The sequence below is a fragment of the Heloderma suspectum genome, chromosome 2 (assembly GCF_057233095.1).
Source record: "Heloderma suspectum isolate Gila_16-S chromosome 2, 16-S_ref, whole genome shotgun sequence".
In the NCBI taxonomy this organism is placed as follows: Eukaryota; Metazoa; Chordata; class Lepidosauria; order Squamata; family Helodermatidae; genus Heloderma; species Heloderma suspectum.
In genome coordinates this window covers 209,821,205-209,843,495 of record NC_139459.1, presented here as the reverse complement: position 1 = coordinate 209,843,495, position 22,291 = coordinate 209,821,205, and the positions used below count along the sequence as shown (strand labels likewise).

The 22,291-nt window shown below is 45.9% G+C and overlaps 1 protein-coding gene across 3 annotated transcripts in view; it reads left to right on the top strand.

The window, feature by feature from the left end:
- The window catches only part of CDC42EP4 (CDC42 effector protein 4), a 29,167-nt gene extending 10,119 nt beyond the window's left edge, over positions 1–19,048 (top strand). For 2 of the 3 annotated variants that reach the window (XM_084837565.1, XM_084837566.1), the window contains exon 2: positions 16,192–19,048. In XM_084837565.1, coding sequence (XP_084693691.1) covers positions 16,316–17,341 — 1,026 coding nt within the window. In that variant the 5' untranslated portion in view covers positions 16,192–16,315 and the 3' untranslated portion in view covers positions 17,342–19,048. The remainder of the gene's footprint in view (positions 1–16,191) is intronic. The other variant, XM_084837567.1, reaches the window with a different exon arrangement.
- The last annotated feature ends 3,243 nt before the right edge of the window (positions 19,049–22,291 follow it).

The following is a 22,291-nucleotide window of genomic DNA, read 5'->3' as shown; positions in this document are numbered from 1 at the left end:
GCATTCTGGTTACTGTGTTTCACCCAGCTATCTGGGCTAGTTCTCAGAACTAGGGAAGTGTAAAACCTTCCCTGATGCATGCTTTATATTTTCCTGGAGAACTCTCCTTTTGACCACAAACCTACATGCTTCTATTCTTCCTTTCTGATCATTCCATATCTGATGGTTGCAAGCTGTACATCAGGGCCTGGAGGTACTAATATCCATACTGACCCAGCTAAGCCACGCAGCAGCAAGACGGCAAAATCAGAGGGGCATGCTGTGCAAAACCCCAGGTCAAGTGGCACCTGTTTTCAGGCACCTCTTTCCACCTTCCTAGTTCAGCTCTTAAGAGCCATGCTGACTGTATGGAAAGATGCCCCTTAATTGCCCCAGGGAAGTCACTAGCCACAAGACAACCCTCCTAATTTTTGAAATCCTAGGCAGACAACAAATACAGGAGGCTTATCACTGCCCTCCCCCATCCCCAAAAGATCATCCTACATGGTTGTCAGGCTGCTTAGTAGTTTATAAGTTTCCAGTGGCAGGCCCTGCAGGAAGACCACAAAGCTAGCCTGAGCAGGATGAGGTGCTGCTAACTTGGCCAGATAGATGAGTTCTTAGAAAGAAAAGGAAGTAGCTAAGCAAGTTCATTGTGAAATAGTGGCTCCAGGATCCTACATTTCTACTTCCCCAGGGTTCTTGGTCAGCTCTTCTAACCTTCAGCCAGGCTGACCAGGGAACAGGCTTGCGGAGCACAGTTCGCTCTACTTTTAGGAGCATTGATTTCACAAGGGGGGGGGGGTAAACTATTGCCCTGGTAGGGAGAGAGAAGGTAAGATGGCAAAGAAGGAGAAACAGTGCCTTGGCTCTGTGAAGAGGAATGACCAGAGTAGGTTAGCTATTGTTGGGGGTCTTCACAGTGAGTAGGCTGGGAGCGAGTGGAGGCTTAAGGCAAGGGCAGAAGAAGTCCCATCAGGCTTCATGCAGGGACATTTCCCAGCTACTTTGCTTGAGGTCTTTGCTGTAGGATAGCTTTCCCCAACCTGGTGCCCTCCAAATGGTCTGGACCAGTGCCCTCCAATGTTTAATGCTACACCTCCCATCACTCACCATTGGCTGGGGCAGGCTGGCCAATGTGGTGCCCACATGACTCCACCCATCCCCTTGACTAGATCAAACTAGATTCCCTGTTAATCCAAACACAAAACAGTGGGTTGACACAATATTATGGACCATCTGACGTCAAAACTGACCACCAGCTGCCTATTTAATTTTTTCCCCATTGTCATGGCATTCACTTCAGCTTTTTTTGGCAGATTAGGAGCTGGTTTATTAAGCTTCGCTGTCCCTCTAGCTTTCTCCAAGTAACAACGTGATTGTCACAGGAACTTGTCTCGGGTGTTGCTCAAGTGCAGATGGAGACAAGAGGCTCTATTCTTTCCTCCACCCCTGAATAAAGAGAGAAGGGGGAGCTCCCTCCTCTCCCTTTACTTTTGATCATGAGACTAGGCAATGAGAGAAGCAGGCAATGTTCTGTGTATGGAGACCTCTGGAATAAAGGCACTGAGTCTGGAATCCTTTCAGGTGGCCTCCAAGGATAAAATGTAGCTCTAGAACATGAGCTGTGTTCATTTCATTGTGGAGGTTAAGTCTTCCTTCCCCTGATGGTTGTGTGTGTTCTTTTAGAATTAGCCCAAACATGGCCAGAAATACACAGAGCTAAATTATTGCAGTGATTTAAAACAAAAAAACTAGCTGTGTGATCACGTTTAAACAGCTTGTGTTAACATAGTGACTTGTGGGATCTGTTAATGGTGGTATCAAGGTAAGTGTGATGAGTCAGTGTTGAGATCTAGAATCCAAACAAGCTGATGATTCCTAATATTCTCTAATATGTTGTAACCTTGCACTGAGCAAGTGTGGGAGGACTGGGTCAGGCAGGGAGCAGAAGTTTTTTTTTTTGAAAACTGCAGTGATATACCTGGACCCTTTAAGATTTCTTGACCCATTTTCTCCCCTTGGCTGGGATGGATAGTGGGCAATAGGTGCTCAGGGTAACCCTGAGGAAGAGAGGAGAATGCTGGGGTGCACTAGCCACAACAAAAAAATGGGCTGAGCACAGAGTGGGAGGAGCAATCAGGTAATTGGAAGGAGACTGGGGGGAAATCCTTGTGACTCTGCTGCTATAGGGAGAAGAGACCTCTCTTCTCCTCTAAAAAGCTTCCACATTGTTGATGGAAGATGAAAGGGTATTGGCTGGGACCATCAGCACAATAACCCTTTATACCTATTGGAGTTGAGTGCTGATTCCTTAAAGGTGAGGGCCTGCAGACCTGAGTTCAAATCTTATAGACTTGCCGGTGCCCTTTTGCTGACTTCTATGAAATGGGTCCATCTTGCTAGCTTTTTAAAAATAGAAGGACAGGGCAATGTTATCCTTACTTTGGACTACCGAGGTCAGAGCACTCTGACATAACGATATTGTAGAGTTGGAAAAGGTGCAGAAAAGGGCAACCAGAATTATCAGGGGTAACTGGCACAGCTCCCCTATGTTGAAAATTACAATATTTGTGGCTTTCTTTCCTTAGAAAAAAGGTGAGTGAAGGGAGATATGATAAAATTATGCACAGTGTAGAAAAAGCGGATAGATACATTTTTCTCCCCCTCTAATAATACTAACACACAGGGTCACCTAGTAAAGGTGAGTGGTGGGAGATTCAGGACAGATAACAGGAACCATTTCTTCACAGTCCACATAGACAAACTGTGGAATTCACTACTACCGTAAGATGTGGTGATGGCCATAAAAGGGGATTAGACAAATTCATGGATAAGGCTGTTGATGGCTGCCAGTCATGACGGCTGTAAACTGCATCCAGGATCAGAGACAGCATGTCTCTGAGTACCAGTTGCTGAGGAACATGGGTGGAGGGCGCTGTTGCTCTCACGTCCTGCCTGTGAACTTCCCATAGGAAAAGTTGGTCTGGTTGGCCACTGTGGGAAACAGGATGCTGGACTAGATCCTTAGATAGGCCTCTAGTCTGATCTGTAGGGCTTTGATGTCCACAGATTTATTTTTAGGCAATACGCCAGTTACATAGAACTCCAGTCTTATTTGAGCTTGTCCATTTTTTGCTTCTGAAGGAAATACTACATTTTCAGTGGCTGCTTCGGCAAAATAACCAACTTGCTTGAAATGATCATCTGCGCAATTGCTGTATTGCAGATGGGCTAGATTTGAACAGAGCCTTGAAGCAAAGGACCGGCTCCAGATCTCTCAACACTGACTCTTCATACTTACTGTAAACACTGACATCCTATGAGTCATAATGCCAGCCAGGCCATTGGCAATGTTATCATTGGGCCGTATTTTCTTACTTACCTAGTCTAACTGGTTCTTCCCCTCCATCCTGCCCCCCATTATCTATGTGCTGTTGGGTGTTTGGTTTAGTTTCTTAACTCAGCAATGTACAAATGGAGTCATGACTCTCTATCTGGGTGAGTCTGCAGTGCTAGTCCCTCTAGTTAGTATCATCTTTGCTCTGAATAACTCATCCTGTCATCTGTAGCTGCTTAGAAGGCCACCAGGAGAGGCTTCCCTTGGGGCATGTCCTTATGGCAGTTGCATGTGCTCCTTGGAACACGCTAGAGAAAGTATAACCGGAAGCCTAGGAAGTCCCTGGAAAAGTTGGGTTCCTTGTTCCCCCTGAATGCTAACTTCAAAAAAGTGGCTATGCAGCCTGTGTAGCTTGCTGTAGTTAAGCAGTCTCTCCTGTCAGCCATGTGGACTGCGAAAGGCCCGCTCTGTGCTGAAGCCTCCAGTACATATGGCCTGTGAGAGCTGGATGGCCAATAGGAGTGTATTTACTCCTTGAAACAAGCTGTGTGCAGCCATGCCCTTAGCCGACTCGTCCCAGCCATAGGGGTCAAATAGGCAATTCAGTAGTTATAACTCCTTATACCGGGGGCGGGGGAGCCTCAGGCTCGGGCCATATCCAGCCTTCAAGGTTCCCCAGATGACTGTGCCCACTTCCCCTGGCCCCACCCACCTTTCCCCTACCCACCAGTCATTTGGTGTTTTTCTGGCTCTGGTCCACTTTCTTCCCCATTCTGAAAGCTTGGAATACCTCTCCCAAATCTGTCTTACTGGCAATAAGACCCTTAAACCACAATATGCTGGTATTTTTTTGTATTTTGGGCCCTGCCCACCACCAGCACGTGGCCCTCAGTAGCTTCTCTGAGATTGAATTTGGCCCTTGGGCTGAAAGAGGTTCCTCACCCTTGCCTTATACAGAGATGCTGAACTGTCAAGCAGAAGGGGGGGAGGAATTGGCCAGTCACAATCTTCTGTGTTTTTCTTGCCCTTAAGATATTCGGGGTTTTAAGTGCTAGCAGAAAGGGGTTATTGTTTTTTATTTGGGGGGCGGTATTGTAGGTTCTCTCCCCTGTCCATGTAATGGGAGCCGAGTGCCCCACTTTTGCCTTCCCAGTTGCTGGGCAGCCTGGAGCTAGGGTTGTGTAGTTCAGTCGATCTGAGCTGGCTGGCACATCAGATGGCTGCTGGTTGGATAACAGCTGCCTGTTCCAAGTTTCACACTACCATGCGTGGAGTCCCGCTGGAGGTTGGGGAGCAGATGATCCAGCAGGCTATGGTCACAATCAACCTGTAAAGGGAGTTCTGGGCAGGCATGGATGAGAGAAATTGTGATTTTTTGCGGGGGGAGCAGTGGAAAAATTAAATGAAGAATTGATGGAGAGGGCTGGCATTCAGATCTCCACCACCACACCGGCTTCTGAGACATCAGTAGCTATTCCATCCACATTACTTTTCCATGATACCTTTGTAACTATTAAGGCTAGAAGCTTGCTTTTCTTTTCAAAACAAAGCTGGGGTTCTTGGGAAGCCCAACACCACATTCTATGGTTTCGCTGTGCTTTCCCAGGATTGAAGAATACGCACAGCCCTGGCTATGAGAATAATCTCTGGATGCTTCCAGACAAGGTTTTTATTGTACAGCCGCCATGCCTTATTTATTTTATGAGTAGTCCAGACAATGTCATCTTCCATTTGTAAACCTCCTGTGTCTTTCCACTGCTGCTTCTGTCTTTTTTTTTTACCACATAAAGTTTAGGAAAAGATTGGAGCATTTGCACAGTGCCTTTGATTGGTAGTACTAGGAACCATCCATCTGGAAACACCCTTTGTGTCATTGGCATGTTTGTTTCTCCCGTCTTTCCCCCCCTCCCCACCCCTGTTTCAAAGTGGTGGAAAGTGTATTGGATGACCTATTCTTCTGCCCTTTCAAAGTATCCTGTTGTCACCCCCCTGCAAAGCAGTGAGGTGTTTAAGGGCCAGTTTATGCGCCTACCCCAACCTGGTGCCCTCCAGATGTTTTGGACTACAATTCCCATCCCTCACCATTGGCTATGCTGCCTGGGGAAGATGGGAGTTATAGGCCAAAACACCTGGAGGACTCCAAGTTGCCCACCCATGGCTTACACAAAGGTAGGGATAGAGATTCAGTTTGAGAATTTCCCCCCCTTTACTCCTCTCTCCCCACTAGGCAATATGTGAAACAGCTCTTGGTGAAATTCTAAATAGGTAAAGCATGAACTGGTGGATTGGACTGCTTTGTTCCTAGGATTTTGCCCATAGGCAACTCTGTTCCATGGAATTGCCTCAGTTGAAGCACAAATGTACTGTCTTAGCAGAAGGAGGCACAGTGCAATGTGAGCTTTACTGAACTTTCCCCCCACCCCAAGCCAGAGATCAACAAGTAGTCCTCTCTTTCCATTCAAGTGCAGCTTACTTTTGTTGGTGTGAATGCACTCCATACATATCAAACAAACTTAAGTACTTTCTGGTTTCATTCGATTTAATATGGGAGAATTAAGCATATGCTGGGCCACATAATAATTCTCAACTCTGGTATCATCAAGTGTCTCCCATAGCCCATTTTTGAAGAAGTAAAAGATTCCAAGTAAGGCCTTTCCACCTTGCAAATGAATCACATGCTATCTCCATCATTATCTGCATCATGAAGTCCTTCAGAAGGACTGGAGAGGAGGAAAGGGTCTGTTCATTTATGTAAGCTTTGTTACTGGCTCGGAAGCACAGAATATGGTAGTGTAGACTGAGTTCCAGTAATTGAGTTTAAGTTTCTAGCCCTCATAATTATGAAGAAAAGCTTGAAAGCATGTGGGCAATTGCTGCAATTGTCTCTGATTAGACAGAATTGTTCTGGTTAACCAGTGTTGGAAGGGACCCAAGATCTCTAGTTCCACTCCTCTCTCCAACAGGACCTGGGTGGTGACATCTGTTGAGAAGAAGGTGGGGCCTTTGCATTCTGGACACCTAAGAACAAAAGGAGAGCCATGCTGGAGCAGACCAAAGGCCTAGCTAGTCCAACGTTCTGTTCACACAGTAGCCAGTCAGCCTGTGGGAAGCCCACAAGTAGGACATGAGGGTAATAGCACCCTCCCACTTGTGTGTCCCCAGCAACCGGTGTACATTTATACCAGAGGTAATACATAGCCATCAGGGCTAGTAGCCATTGCTAGCCTTCTCCTCCATGAATTCGTTTAATCCTCTTTTAAAGTCTTCTAAGTTGGTGGACATCACTACATCTTGTGGTAGTGAATTCCATAGTTTAACTATGTGCTTTATGTAGAAGTGCTTCCCTTTGTCACTCCTGAATCTCCCACTCTTCAGCTTCGTGGGATGACCCCGGGGTTCTAGTATTATGGAAGAGTTAAGGAGGGCCCTGGGGACCACATTTGACTGCAGGAACCAAGAAAGGAAAGCAAGCAGTGGTCTGATGGCGGGGGAAGAGAAAGAGGTAAGGAGCAAGTCATATGCAGGTGGGCGAAGCTAATAACCACCATGGGGAGGGGAAAGGAAAGGGTCCTTATGAAATACATCTTTCCCCTTGCTATGGACCTGATGAAAATTGGGAGCCGAGGAGTGGTGTGGTAACTATTTTGAATGTTTTAAACAGCCATGGCACTTCAAGTGACACGTTTAGTGTCATTCTAATGTGGCCCTCAGTTTCAGCATGTGGCTCAGTTTGAGGGCAAATCTTTGTAGTTTGCCTCTGATGTACATCCATACTAAAGTAGCTTCTGAAACTCTTGATTTTAGAGCCATAGTCATTACAAAGTGGCTGTCCCTGGTAGTCTGTGACCTTCACCTTGTTTCTATCCAAGTGTGCCATCTGAAGGCATATTTTTTTTGCCATGGAGAAAATATGGACCACCTTGCTGCTCCTTAATGTGTGAGCCATTTGGAGCACACAGATAGGTGCCATCCTCCCCTGCCTTCCAGGTGGCCACATGCTAGCTATGTACAGGAATAACTAAAACACTGTGCAGTGGTTTATGACTCTGTTCGCCTACACAAGAAGGTTGCTTTCCTCTGATAACTGTTGTGCTGAGGTTAGAGGGTATGGTACTTATTAATAGCCTACACACACACACACACTCATGCTCACATGTCAAGGTGTAGTGCCGGTACCTTGTGCTTTCTCTGGAGCCTGAACACCTAGCAGTTTCTTCAGCTGTGATATGCAAGCAAAGGCAAATGCTGAACCCATATCTCTAGGAGTAAAGGGTATGGCTGCAGGAAGCTCATTATCTTGTCTTTTTTCCCCTTCTTGCGCCAGTGCAAAGTTCCTGTTGCAGCATTTCCAGATCAAAACGGACATCCTGGATGAGAATACCCATGTGGTTCTCCAGGATTGTCCCATTTCTTGACGCCTGAACTGTAGAAGTTGTTAAAAGAGCCCATTCTTCAGCAAGGTTAGATGGTCAAGCTAAAGAGCAAGTCCTCCCCGCCCCCAACCTTGCACCTCATGTTCCATATAGGGTTCCCCCCCTTGGAATCCAGTGTGTGTAGCCAAGAAGACTTGGCAGAACAGAGGCTGCTGTTCAATGGAAGTTACTGTGGGACTCAGCAGGCAGTCAGCATGGCTAAATAAGCTAGAAGCTTTTATCCCCTCCTGAACAGGACAGCGTCTCTTTATTAGGTGTGTTTCAGTCCCAAGAAAACATGTCTGCAGCCCCAGCAGTTGTTTCACCAGTCTAGTAAGTTCAAGAGCTCAGCATCTGAATCATTCTCCCATGGTTTGGTTACATGGTATTAATGAAGAATGTTATGATCAGGGCTGGGTATACTTTGAGGTGGGAAGGAAGGGAATCTGCACCAATAAAGCTGAATTCTGTGACCTTCTTGAGTCAAGAACCTGAGTTATGCCAATACACATTTCTGGGTTTCTACTTAGGGTTGCATAAAACACTCAGCCCAGGTATTAGCATGTAGCTCCTGCTGCAGAGGTTCTAGGTTCTGCTCTAGCTAATTGCAGCAGGACTGCTCGGCTTTCACAGCTAGGAACAGGAGCTAAAGTGGCACTGCACCCTTCTTCTGAGGCTTGCAGAGTGAGCTCCAGTATTTGTTTTCATGTATACTCTAATTTGAACTTCTCCCCCCCCCCAAAAAAGCATCCGTTTCAGCTGCCTTCTGCAACTTCAGTTGAAATGAAAGCAGGCTTTGATTTCCACTACTAGGGCTTGCAGATCACAAATTGCTTCACCCCAAATGGTGAAATGCAAGACTTGCACGTTTTGAAACTGGCACATTTCACACGGGCCATGACAGCGTGGTTGGTTGAGAATAGGGATTCTCAACTGCATTCTTTGCCACGGTCTGTCTCCTTGTTCTCAAGCCTCGCCAGCCCATTGCTCGTCTGTGTGGACTTGGTAAAAGTAAAGCTTCTGCAACAACAAATCTTCAGTCTCAGAAATGTTCAGGGCAAAAAGGGGGCTTTGGGAGTATCAGGCACGCCCTCTGAAACTCCAGTGCCTTTCCCGTTATTCTTTGTAGCTCTCCTTTTCCCATTACTGAAACGGGAGTCAGCCCCCTCCCATCTTGGTTTGGCTGGGGGTTAAAACCCCTCTATTGCTGCTCTGGTACCATGGGGGGAGGGGGAGCTGTTCTTCTTCTGCATTAATCCTAGCCGATCAGGGATCATGTAACAAACATAGTCGTGTTATATCGCACTACATAGCCAGATTTGATGAAGTGACATCACTGAAACAAACTAAGCCAATGGTTAGATGGGGGGGAGAGAGAGATTGTCCCTGTTGCTGAGGTAGTGCGGTTGCCTCAGACATGGGAATGCTCACAGCTTTGCTGTGTGGCAACTTCACTGCAGCAGAGCATGGTGATGCAGGGAATATCCAGGGTGCGCATTCAGATTTGGATGCCTATCCGTGTTGCATCACTTTCAGTGGATAGTGTGCCCCATTTAAATTCTGACACAACTAGTCATGCCAAACTAGTTTTCAAGCATCCTTTGGACCCCCTAATTACTGAAAAGAGAGTGTTTTCAGGAGGGAGAATGAAACCCCTCCCATCTTGGTTTGGCTTGGGTTAAAATGGACACAAGATGGCATTGCTGGAGTTGGCAAAACAACAAAAATTGGAGAAAGCATGAGTGTACTTCCCATCTTGTGGTCTGATAAGCTTTTTGTGCTCCTGTATCAACTAACTAAATGAGTTTGTGTTCTTTTAAAGTATGTGTGTTGGCCCTTAGCTTGCTCTGGATCTGACTTGTTTTGCAGCCCCTCTCCATGGCCTGTACTGATGTCTGTTTTCAATTCCTTCAGCATCTGTCTCTTGCTGCTTTTTATTCTCTCCAAAATCCCATGTGTCTTCCCTTCCCCCACGTAGCTTTTAAAAGCTTGTGGATGCCTTAGCCAGCCTCAGCCAGCCTCCTGAACTCCCCACCCCCCACCCCACTTCTTAGCAGAAATATGTGAGTAATAACTGAAGAGCTTCTACCATTTTTGGCAATACTCTTGTGTTCTTGGATGTCTTTCTCCTTAATTTTAGTCTTCTTCAAAGCCTCTTTAAAACTGTTAAGTCAAGATGGCAGATACTTGTTTTGTTCTGGTACCTAGACTGGCATTTCTCCTACGCACACATGAAATTACTGTCAGGCATTTTGGGTCATGGTAAGGCAGCCATGTGTAGGGGAATGAAACTTGTCCCTACCACCCCCACCCCCTTTTTGGTTACTTGCTGGGTGCAACTGCCATTCTGTTTTTTTCTTTGTTTCTAGTCCTCATGACTTCAGGGTAACTATGAAAACATCAACAGAATAAAAATAAGCGCAGAGGCTTCCCCTTAATCTGGCTCACTTTGGATCTGCAACAGCAAAATTAGGCTCTTCTTTTCCTGTAGAGAGAACAAAAGGATGAAAACAGTTTTTATTGGTGATTATTTAACACTTGTAAAGAACCTAAAATTTAGGGAGTGCTGTGCAGAGATTAAAAGATAAAACAGGCCCTGCCTGCAGGCTCACAATCTAACAGACATGATGCAAAATGAAAAAGAAATTAGAAGGAGCAGCAGTGTCTTCTCTGGCCCATGGATGGGACCAGGTTGATCTCCCCCTTGCCATTAAGTTCTTCCTGGGAGTCAAGGTGGGCTACAGCAATTATGTTCAGAAATAGTGGCACCATGCATACAGACAAAGTGTTAGAGCAGCAGAAGGCAATTTGATGCCCTCCAGATGTTTTGGACTACAAGTCCCATAATCCTTGATCACTGGCCATGCTGGCTAGAGCTTATGGAAGCAGTGGTCCAAAACATCTGGAGAGCACCAGGTTGCCTACCCTGTGTTAAAGGATCGACAAAGATGTTTTCTAAGACAGGCACAAGTTTTGACTTGACAGTGGTTGAGAACAATGGCTGAGGCTGCAAGCCTATACCACTTACCTGTGAGTAAGCCTCGCTGAAATCAATGGAACTTACTTCTGTGTAGACATGTAGAATTGCACTGTTAGTAGCACGATGGAAAGACATGGCCAGTATGTGGCCAAATTGTCAGATGGAAAACTTTCTCAACCTGCAATTCTTCAGCTCATTTCAGAATGTGTCTTCTATCACCAAGTCTCATGTCTTACTTCAGAATTTGCACTACTTCATTCTTCTGCCTTGTGAAATAAGGAAGCTAGACTGGTTTGGTAGCATGATCTCTTGTTACAAATCCACATAGGTTACTGATTTACTTCGCTTTCCTCAAGGTATTGCACGCTTATTTTTAGAAATTGTTCAGTTATTTTGGAGTCTAAATTCCTTGATACTAACCAGTCCAGTGTGGTGCATTTTTCTACTATCCAGTTGTGCCCAGCACCACACTTTTGAACACATTGGGTGTTGTTGTATGTTGGGTTTTCACTATTGATATCTAAAGCTGTGTGTAGATACCTTCTGTGGAACAACTGGGATTACTTAACTGCTAGGGGCTACTAGCCCTGATCCAGTGACAGAAGCTTGCAGAGAACACATGAAATTGGAGTGGGGGGTCCCTGCAGGAGGAGAAACCTTTCCTAATTAGATCTGCTTTTCCTAGTTGGCTACAAGTGGCAAAGGGGCTTGTGTAACTCAGTGAAGCCATAAGCTATGCCGTGCAGGGCCACCCAAGACGGACAGGTCATGGCAGAGGGTTCTGACAAAATGTGGTCCACTGGAGAAGGAAATGGCAACCCACTCCAGTATTCTTGCCAAGAAAACCCCATGGAACTTAACACAAGGCTAAAAGAGATGACACCGGAAGATGAGCCCCTCAGGTCGGAAGGTGTCCAATATACTACTGGGGAAGAGCAGAGGGTATTTCCAAGTAGCGCCAGAAAGAGTGAAGCGGCTGGGCCAAAGCCGAAAGGACACTCAGCTGTGGATGTGTCTGGTGGTGAAAAGAAAATCCGATGCTGTAAAGAACAATATTGTTTAGGAACCTGGAATGTCAGATCAATGAATCAAGGTAAGCTGGAGGTGGTCAAACATGAGATGGCAAGATTGAACATCGACATCTTGGGAATCAGCAAACTAAAATGGACAGGCATGGGCAAATTTAATTCAGGTGACCATCATATCTACTATTGTGGGCAAGAATCCCTTAGAAGAAATGGAGTAGCACTCATAGTCAACAAAAGGGTGGGAAAAGCAGTACTGGGGTACAATCTTAAAAACGATAGAATGATCTCAGTACGAATCCAAGGCAAACCATTCAACATCACCGTAATTCAAGTCTATGCCCCAACCACTGATGCCGAAGAAGCTGAGTTTGATCGGTTCTATGAAGACCTACAACACCTTCTAGAACTAACACCAAAAAAAGATGTCCTCTTCATCATAGGGGATTGAAATGCTAAAGTAGGAAGTCAAGAAATCACCGGGATAACAGGCAAGCATGGCCTTGGTGTACAAAATGAAGCAGGACAAAGGCTAATAGAGTTTTGCCAAGAGAACACGCTGATCATAGCAAACACTCTTTTCCAACAGCACAAGAGATGACTCTACACATGGACATCACCAGATGGTCAATATCGAAATCAGATTGATTATGTCCTTTGCAGCCAAAGATGGAGAAGCTCTATACAGTCAGTAAAAACAAGACCTGGAGCTGACTGTGGCTCAGATCATGAGCTTCTTGTTGCAAAATTTCGGCTTAAATTGAAGAACGTCGGGAAAACCACTAAACCAATCAGGTATGACCTAAATCATATCCCTGATGAATACACAGTGGAGGTGAGGAATAGATTTCAGGGATTAGACCTGATAGACAGAGTGCCTGAGGAACTATGGACGGAGGTCCGTAACATTGTTCAGGAGGCAGCAACTCAATCCATCCCAAAGAAAAAGAAATGCCAGAAAGCAAAGTGGCTGTCTGTTGAGGCTTTACAAGTAGCTGAGCAAAGAAGGGAAGCGAAAAGCAAGGGAGAAAGGGGAAGATATATCCAACTGAATGCAGAGTTCCAGAGATTAGCAAGGAGAGACAAGAAGGCCTTCTTAAATGAACAATGCAAAGAAATCGAGGAAAACAACAGAATGGGAAAGACTAGAGATCTTTTCAAGAAAATCGGAGATCTCAAGGGAACGTTTTGTGCAAAGACTGGCATGATAAAAGACAAAGAAGGCAGGGACCTAACAGAAGCAGATGAGATTAAGAAGAGGTGGAAAGAATACACAGAAGAACTATACAGGAAAGATCTTAATGTCCCTGATAACCATGATAGTGCGGTCACTGAACTTGAGCCGGACATCCTAGAAAGTGAAGTCAAGTGGGCCTTAGGAAGCATTACTAACAACAAAGCTAGTGGAGATGACAGTCTTCCAGCTGAGCTATTTAAAATCCTAAAAGATGATGCTGTTAAAGTGCTGCATTCAATATGCCAACAAATTTGGAACACTCAACAGTGGCCACAAGACTGGAAAAGGTCAGTTTACATTCCAATTCCAAAGAAGGGCAACGCCAAAGAGTGTTCAAACTACCGCACAATTGCGCTCATTTTACATGCCAGCAAGGTGATGCTCAAAATCCTACAAACTAGGCTTCAGCAGTATGCGAACCGAGAACTACCGGAAGTACAAGCTGGGTTTCGAAGAGGCAGAGGAACTAGAGATCAAATCGCCAACATTCGCTGCATCATGGAGAAAGCAAGAGAATTCCAGAAAAACATCTATTTCTGCTTCATTGACTACGCTAAAGCCTTTGATTGTGTGGATCACAACAAACTGTGGCAAATTCTGAAAGTGATGGGAGTACCAGACCACCTTACCTGTCTCCTGAGAAACCTGTACGAGGGTCAAGAAGCAACAGTAAGAACCAGACATGGAACAACCGATTGGTTCCAAATTGGGAAAGGAGTACGACAAGGCTGCATATTGTCACCCTGCTTATTTAACTTATATGCAGAGTACATCATGAGAAATGCGGGGTTGGATGAATCAGAGGTCGGAATTAAGATTGCTGGGAGAATTATCAACAACCTCCGATATGCAGACGATACCACCCTAATGGCAGAAAGTGAAGAGGATCTCAAGAGCCTCTTGTTGAGGGTGAAAGAGGAGAGTGCAAAAGCTGATTTGAAACTCAACATTAAAAAAACTAAGATCATGGCATCTGGCCCCATCACTTCCTGGCATATAGAAGGGGAAGAAATGGAAGCAGTGACAGATTTTACTTTCTTGGGCTCCAAGATCACCGCAGACGGTGACTGTAGCCCTGAAATTAAAAGACGCTTGCTCCTTGGGAGGAAAGCTATGGCCAACCTAGACAGCATAGTAAGAAGCAGAGACATCACCTTGCCGACAAAGGTCCGTCTAATCAAAGCTATGGTTTTCCCAGTAGTAATGTCTGGCTGTGAGAGCTGGACTATAAGGAAGGCTGAGCGCCGAAGAATTGATGCTTTCGAACTGTGGTGCTGGAGAAGACTCTTACGAGTGCCCTGGACTGCAAGGAGGTCAAATCAGTCCATCCTAAAGGAAATCAACCCTGAGTGCTCATTGGAAGGACAGATACTGAAGCTGAAGCTCCAATATTTTGGCCACCTAATGCGAAGAGAAAACTCTCTGGAAAAGACGCTGATGCTGGGAAAGACTGAAGGCAGAAGGAGAAGGGGACGGCAGAGGATGAGATGGCTAGATAGCATCACCGATGCAATGAATATGAACTTGAGCACGCTCCGGGAGAGAGCGCAGGACAGGAAGGCCTGGCGTGCTATGGTCCATGGGGTCACGAAGAGTCGGACACGACTGAATGACTGAACAACAACAACAGTGGATCGCATCACTTGTAATTCTGATCCAGCCCATTTCATTCCTAAGAGAAACCTTTATTTTTTCAAATATTAAAAAAATAGTATCTGAATGAGGGAGTATATATGATTCCAAGACATTTATTTTAAAAAGCAAACAAGAAAGCATTACTAAAAGGGTGAAACTTCTGTGTGAGACTAACAAGCCCTTGCAGATTGACTTTCTTTTAAGATTTGGACAATAAACAGTAAGTGTTCATGCGTTCCTATTCCATACTGAAAGAACATTTTAAAATGCCCTAAAGCTGTTCTGGGCATGGGTTGTAAAGAGAATTCTATTCATCAGAAGTGATGTCACTGGCACTGGCCAGTAGGTGCTCATAACAGCCAACTGATTTGCAGCAGTGCTGGTTGTGCTGCTGCTGAGAACTATTTCAGTTTTTCCTGCTTGAAATAATGCTGAAATATGCGGAACTAGGTTGACCACAGAGCATGGCAGGATCGAAACAGGGACGGTGAGGGACATGTGGGTGACGATAGCACTGCTTGCTGAAAGTCCCTGAAAAGCTAACATCTGTACTCAGCCAGAGAATTCAAAAAATAATTGCCATTAGCACAAAGTCTTGCCTCCAAAGGGCGTTAGCCAAATCCCCTGATCTTTGATTTTCAAACCCTTCAGGGGCTTATTGATCTCCTTGCCCTCTTTAGCGTCAAGGTTGCAGGGGAGGTTAGATAAGAATGTGGACAGGTAGCTCCAGAGTAGAATGAGCAGGGCTTTAAATGGGGGGGGGAGGCAGTTGGGCAAAGAACAGTGCTCTCCTTCACATAAGCTGTGGTTCTGACAGAGGGGGTTGGGAAACATGTTTTGCCTATTCCTCAGTTTTATTGCAAACATGCGCCTCAGCCGCATTCTCTAGGAGCAGACAGACATTCATTTTTGTCTCATTCTTTTCTCTGTCTGTGATGGTTGCTCCACTGAGCGTGCAAAACTGCCTCCAAGCAGTAAATCAAATATGAAGAAGATTTCTGCAAGGAGGGGGAGGGAGAGTACCATTTTAATGCCCCTGTTTTGAATCCAGCATCTCCAAGCACATGCCTCCCGGAGCTCCTTTCATATAACTCCTTTCCCTCCCTCACCCCTTTTTGTGCTTTTAGCACAGCAATCACCCTTTTCTGGTTTGCCATCTCATGGAGTCCTCACCACCACTGAGGTTTGAAGCCTAAATGTTCATCTCGCAGTCTTCTGGCCTTTTCCATGTCATAAAGCCACCACACCAGGGCAGAGAATAATCTGTCAGGCTCTTTTTTGGCGAGAAGTAAGTGGGAAGAATTACCCTGTGCTCCTTGCCCTGCATGAGGCACATCAACAATGCTGACATTACACTCCAGCTGAGGCGAGAGAGAGAGAGAGGCCTGACATGAACATCCAGCCTCTGGGCCTCTTGCTCGTAAAAAGGGCCTGGTCTGTGTTAAAGACTGAGGGATAGTAACTGTAGTAATTGTCCTTTCATTCCACCATAACAGTCTTATCCAAAGCAACAGAGCAGATGGCGCTTCTATTCTCTTGACAAGCTCTAACTATCTCTCTCCTTTCTTCTGTCTGTGCTTTAGGCTTGAAGTATTTGAAGTCCAGCAAGAGGTTTGAGGCCTACCTGTGAAGCTGTGGAGAAAGGTTAATCTGAATATCGCCACGTGCTCTGAGTTCTGTGCATAGGAGCTTGTGCCTGTTGCAACCATGCCTATTTTGAAGCAGCTGGTGACAAATTCTGCTAACTCCAAACGCCGCTCTCGGGCCGATCTGACAGCCGAGATGATCAGCGCCCCACTTGGCGATTTCCGTCACACGATGCACGTCGGCCGGGCTGGTGATGCTTTTGGAGACACATCCTTCCTCAACAGCAAGAGTGGCGAAGGTGAGCAGGAGGTCGCTGAGGAGATGAGTTCCTCGTCCAAGCCAGGTCTGCTCTCACGGAAGTTCCGCAGCAGCAAACGGTCTCAGTCTGTGACTCGTGGTGACCGTCGGGACATGCTGGGCTCTCTGAGGGACTCGGCCATTTTTGTGAAGAACGCTGTCTCCCTGCCTCAGCTCACCGAGAAGGAAGCGGACAGGAGTGGTGGGAAACAGCTGCCGAAGAGCCTCTCCTCTAGCCCTGTTAAGAAAGCACCTGAGGAGAAGACCCCTGAAGAGAAGCACATGAATGGCGCTGCTGCAGCCCTTGGCTCCGAGCCCCACAGCCCTGGCTTGGAAGAGCGGAACTTTGGTGACATAACTGACTTGCCCTTGGTTGTCCCCAAGAGCAGTTTCGGCATGAAGCATGCTGAGTCCATCATGTCGTTCCATATTGATCTGGGGCCCTCCATGTTGGGGGATGTCTTGAGCATCATGGATAAGGACCCGTGGGAACAAGAGGATTCTGGTTATCATGGTGCAGAGGACCCACAAAAGGAAGCTGGCCCTGTGGAGGCATCACCAGCCCACTGGCTGAGCCAAGAAAGCAAACTGCCACAAGACTCCTTGGTTCAGCATGACGACAGCCGGGCAGCAACTTACAGTCCTGGCTCTGCCCGCAGCATCACAAGTCGTCTGACTATGGACAGCGGTTCCATCTCCAGCTGTGCATCTGTGGGGGAGGAGCAGCGTAGCTTAGCCTCCAAAGGGCAGAGCCTTGGCGTTCCGGAAGATGCGAGGCATGAACCTGCAAAACAGCCGGACAAGGAATTCTCCTTCATGGACGAGGAAGATGATGAGATAAGAGTATAAGAAAGGTGACTGAAGCTGTATGCTTCCTTTGACTTGAGAAGGAATAACTCGCAACTGATCCTGGAATAAATGATGTTGCAGAAAAAGTTCTATGATTTTGCCAACTTCCTCAGTCTTCTGTTTTCACCTCCATCAATCCGGTAAACAGGCTGCTGGAGAAATAGGATCCCACTCCCATGTTGGAGAGTGGTGGCCGGGGGGGCGGGGGAATGAGGATCAAGCTGGAAAATTGCATTTAAATGGCTTCTTCATATTTCAAATGCTTTAGGCAACCCCAGGATCACATAGGAATAAAGGAAATTGCTTAAGGATATTTGGAAAAATGTTATTCCCAGGAGAACTCCAGAGTAATGGAACTTTTTTTTTTAAAGAAGAGATTTTGGTTAATTTATCTACTACCTGTTTAAAGCAATATAGAGCTGGATACTAGAACAAAGCTCAAAAGCACTAGTTTCCCTAGTAATATATATTTTCTCTTTTCATTTTTACTAGTATTCAAAAGGAGTTTTTTTTTTCCTGTTGCTGAGGAAAATACCATTCTGGACCTGACAGAACATTGAGGGATGTTGTATATTTGTAGAGAGAAAAAACCTAGGACCCTTTGAAATAACCAGATTCTCCAAATCTACATGTTTGGATGGTAATAGTTATCTCCCTGTGAGCAGGCCTCTGGGAAGATCTACGAACTCTGGAATATGGGCTAGAAATGTCTTTTTTCCTTTTCTTTTTAAGTTAGAGCTGACAGAACTCTTTGAAGAATACAGATTGAGACAGGGTGCGGGGAGGAAAGCACCATTATTACCTTTTGCATTTTACATTGGGACCCTCTTTTGGTCTACTGGAGGACGCAATATGAAGATAGTTAAAGGTGCTAGTCCTTCTTGAAACAGACTACTTATACCTCCTCCCACACCCAAAATGTATCGCCCTTGGTGGTGGTAATGTGGGTATCTCTTTTATAGTAGAGTATTCTTGGAGACACTTTGCATATTTAGGGTTGTATAGAATTACCCTGTGAAGTGAATTGCAAGAGTTGAAGTTAGCCCAGATGCTCCATTGTTAAAGAGAAGTCAAAATCTTTCTCGATCTACTCTGTCTCCAGGCTCTTCCTCCCGGTGTTAAGCAGACAGGATGTCCTGAGAGATGTTTGTGTCGCTAGGGCAACCAATTGGGGGCTGTTGGGAGGAATGTGGCTTCTTTGCACGTCTACAGATGTAAACTGAAAGTCCAAGAAGCAGACTAATCTGATACAGCTTCATCCTTTCTTAGTTGAGGCTCTAGAATATCAGCAAAGCTGACTGAAGCACAAAGAGCTTGGCACTCCCCATTCCAGGAACAATAGAGAAGACTGTGTTGCTAAGTCCCTCCCCTTTGAAATTGCTTTCTGGGCCTTCCCTTCCAGTGTAGTTGGGAGGTGCTCCTGACGTTCCTAGCTCCTCCTAGCTCCCTTCTTTTTCTTTTTTCTTTGGCCTTGCATCACATTTTGCTGGGCATTAAACACTAACTTTTGCCTTATTTTTTAAAAATAATTTTAACATTTTGTTCAGATTGTATATTAGATCTGCCCACCCTTTTGGGAGTAGTCTGTCTCCCTCCCTCGGATTGTGACTTCGTTGCGTGTGTACAGGTGTGTGTTCTGTGCAGCTGATGGAGGACCTTTTAAAAATGGAAGTATGTTTTAAAATACACAGAAATTAAACTATAGTGAAAAAAAATCACCATGAATCTTCTGAGATATTTTGTTTTACGGGCAGGGAGGCGGAGTTGCCCAGGTTCAGGGCTGAAGGCAAGCCAGTAATTAAATGGTTAAACTCATTATTAAGGCAGGTAAACGCCTGAGCAGTGCAAACTCCACCTGCAACCTTACATCTCAATGTGTGCGATGTGTGGGTCCCTGCTGGGCTAACCACTCCTGTAACCTTTTTCTTTGCCTGAATTACCCCAGAGGTCTATGATGTTGACTTTACTTTGGGGGGAGGGGGGTTAAGTACATAATTGTCTTTTCTCTTTACCCCTTCCCTTCTTCTGTTGTCTTTGCAATTATCTGCCGGTTTGGTCAGAACAATTATTTCTGTGGCCAAAGGTAAAATACTGGGATAACGAACATTTTGCTTCATTATGACTTCTGTGAAACGGTGACCTGTACTATCCTGCCTCAGTGCAACATTAGTTTATGTCCTCTGCTTTCTTGCATATGCAGGGAGGGGCACCATTCAGATGTTTTGGACTACAACTCTCATCAGCCCCAGCCTGCATGGACAGGGGTTAGAGATGGTGGGTATTACAGTCCAAAACATCTGGAGGACACTGGATTGGTGAAGGCTGCTCTAGCAAAACAGTAAGGCTGTTTTGCTGTCTAGAACTTCAGGAACTCTTTGAACCACATGTAACACCAAGAGCCCCACACACCGACGGCGAGTTCGCATGTCACACGAAGCCACCCTGAAGATAAGCAACGGTGGGTAGTTATTTCACTGGATAACCCACATTACTCCTGACAGACAATTGGGCACGCCACAGCTTGCTGTGGGTTGTTCCCCCTCAGTCCTCCCACCCACTCCTGGCACGTTTCCCAGGTGCCTTTGTGGCAGAACCCCTTGTTCCTTATGTCTGCACCCTTTCTGCAATTGGTCTGCTTCAGTTGCTGGCTCACGAGGGAAACTTCCCCCCGCCTTGCCCCAGCATCGGATCACAAAAAGGAAATTTCTGAGCCCTTATGAATGTGGTAATGCATTTGCAAATGTTTTCTTTTGGGGCGTTGTGTGCAGGAGCACAAGTCCACCTGTCTGCTATTTAGCCCAGCATACCAATATCCCCCTCTTGTCAATGTTCTTGTCACTTTCATCCTCCACTTCTGGGCTTGCCTTGCTAGTGAACATCTCTTTTTTTTTTTTAAGGCTGCTTTGCTATTACTGAAGTAATTATACCCTCTTCAGCTCTCCCCCTTCCTTCATGCTTGCTGTTTTCCCTCACTGGTCTCCCTCAGATATACATATGGGTTATTGTAAAGATAATGCACGTTTCAAGGCAGAGCTGGGAGTGGGGGGGGATCGGTAAAGTTACGCAAATTTCAAGGCAGACAAGTGCGGAGGCTTAGTAAATACATGCAAATTTCAAGGCAGAATAGTAAAGCAGAGGGGGAAATTATGCAAATCTCATAGCAGTGGACTTTTGAATGTGTGCATTTAAACAAGACCAAAAAATACTTTAAAAGGTTGCGATTGCTGTCAGGACACTCCCTTCTTGATGTCCTTCTTGATCTTTAGGCGCATGGGATGGAGGGCACTGACAAAAGAGGGAGGATGGTGGTGGCACTAGAGATCGCGAGGAGCGGCAGAGGTTTCGCCACTCTTGCCAGATAGCTGTGTAGCCACTCCCGACAACCCATGATAAAGTCACCCTGCAGACCTAGCTATCCTGAAACAACCCATGGTGACAACCCCCCCGTGGCTTATGTTGTGCGAACCAGGTCAAGGGTATATTCCAAGTCAGCACATATGACCTACCGAGGCAAACACAAGTTGCTCACCCTGAAAGAACTCCTGTCAGGTGTTATCCTCCTTCCCCGCCCCCCACCCCTACACACAATGTCTGCAGTCTAAAGAAAATGTATTGAGCCACTATACATGGTCTAGACTAGATGGACCCTTGGTCTGATCCAGCATGGCTCTTCTTATGTTCGGTTGAGTATATTCAGTACTGGGGAGGGTGGTCACAAATGTTGCAGGTCTGGTATAATCAAATAAGGCCACAGGCAAATGAAACATAGGACAGTAATGTGCTTTTCAGAAACACTGTTGCCTGGAAGCTGTTTCTGCTTTGTATTGCCCAGGAGGCGAGTTTGAGTAGTGCTTCCTTTAACCAAGGAGCTGCTCAAAGGTACTGTAAGCTCCTGTCCTCTCCAATTCACTGCATCTCTCTCCATCATGATGTGGACTTCAGGTTCTTTACAGCAAAGCATTTAGCCACCTAGCTCCTTGCAAGTTGCATGTCTGAAATCACACCGGTATGTGAAATGTGCATCTTGGCCATATGCAGCTATTATGTTCAGGCCCTGACCTTATCTGCCTCGCCCACAAGCCTCCAACTGTCTTACGGCCTGCCTTGTCTCATAAAGAGGATTTTCAGCAATGCCCAAGGCACTGCACAATACAGAGAGGGAATGCAGGAACCTATGCTGCCTCTGGTTTCATAACTTTCTGTCCTCTGGGGAGTGCTTATCTGATCCCTGTGTCCCTCTCAACAGCACTTTCCATGTGACTTATTGGCCTATTATGCCAAAGATAATGTGAGTTGATTTTCAGCGACTGAATCTAGCTGAGAGCTAGTTTATCTCTGCTTTCCCTTGCAGTTGTCACCATACTCTGTGCCTGGCCCAGCCTGCCATGTTTTGCAGGCCCTGAATAAAATCTAAATAGGAATCTTTCTCAAGCAAACAACTACCAGAAAAGGTGGCTTAAACTTGAGGCTTGTGAAAGTAAGTTTGGATGGTATGGAATGATTCCCTCAGAGCAATGCCAAAGGACATCAGGGCTTGCTTTTACCCTTCCAGCAAGCCTGGAAGAGTCCCTGTTGTGCAAACAAATGCATAAGCAGACAATGCGGGATCTGAGATCCAGTGCTCGACACAATAGAAATGCTAGCCTGGGACACTGATCCATTGTTCTGTGAAAGAAACAACAGCAGCAGCTGGTTGGGGGAGGCCCTTATGCTCAGCTGAATGGCAGGTTCAGCCTTCTGCATCCTAAACAGCCAATGCGGCGGTGTGTAGTAGCATGGGCAGATAAAGGGGGAAGTCTAATTTACTGTATGTTTCCAACATTCCAGAGAAGGGGCAAAGCTATGGACTGCAGGCAGGGCTGGACCTGTAGTTTTGAGATCATGTGAAAATACAGATGTGCTGGGTTTGGTGCCTATGCCACAAGGCCATTTATCCCCAGTGGACAACAG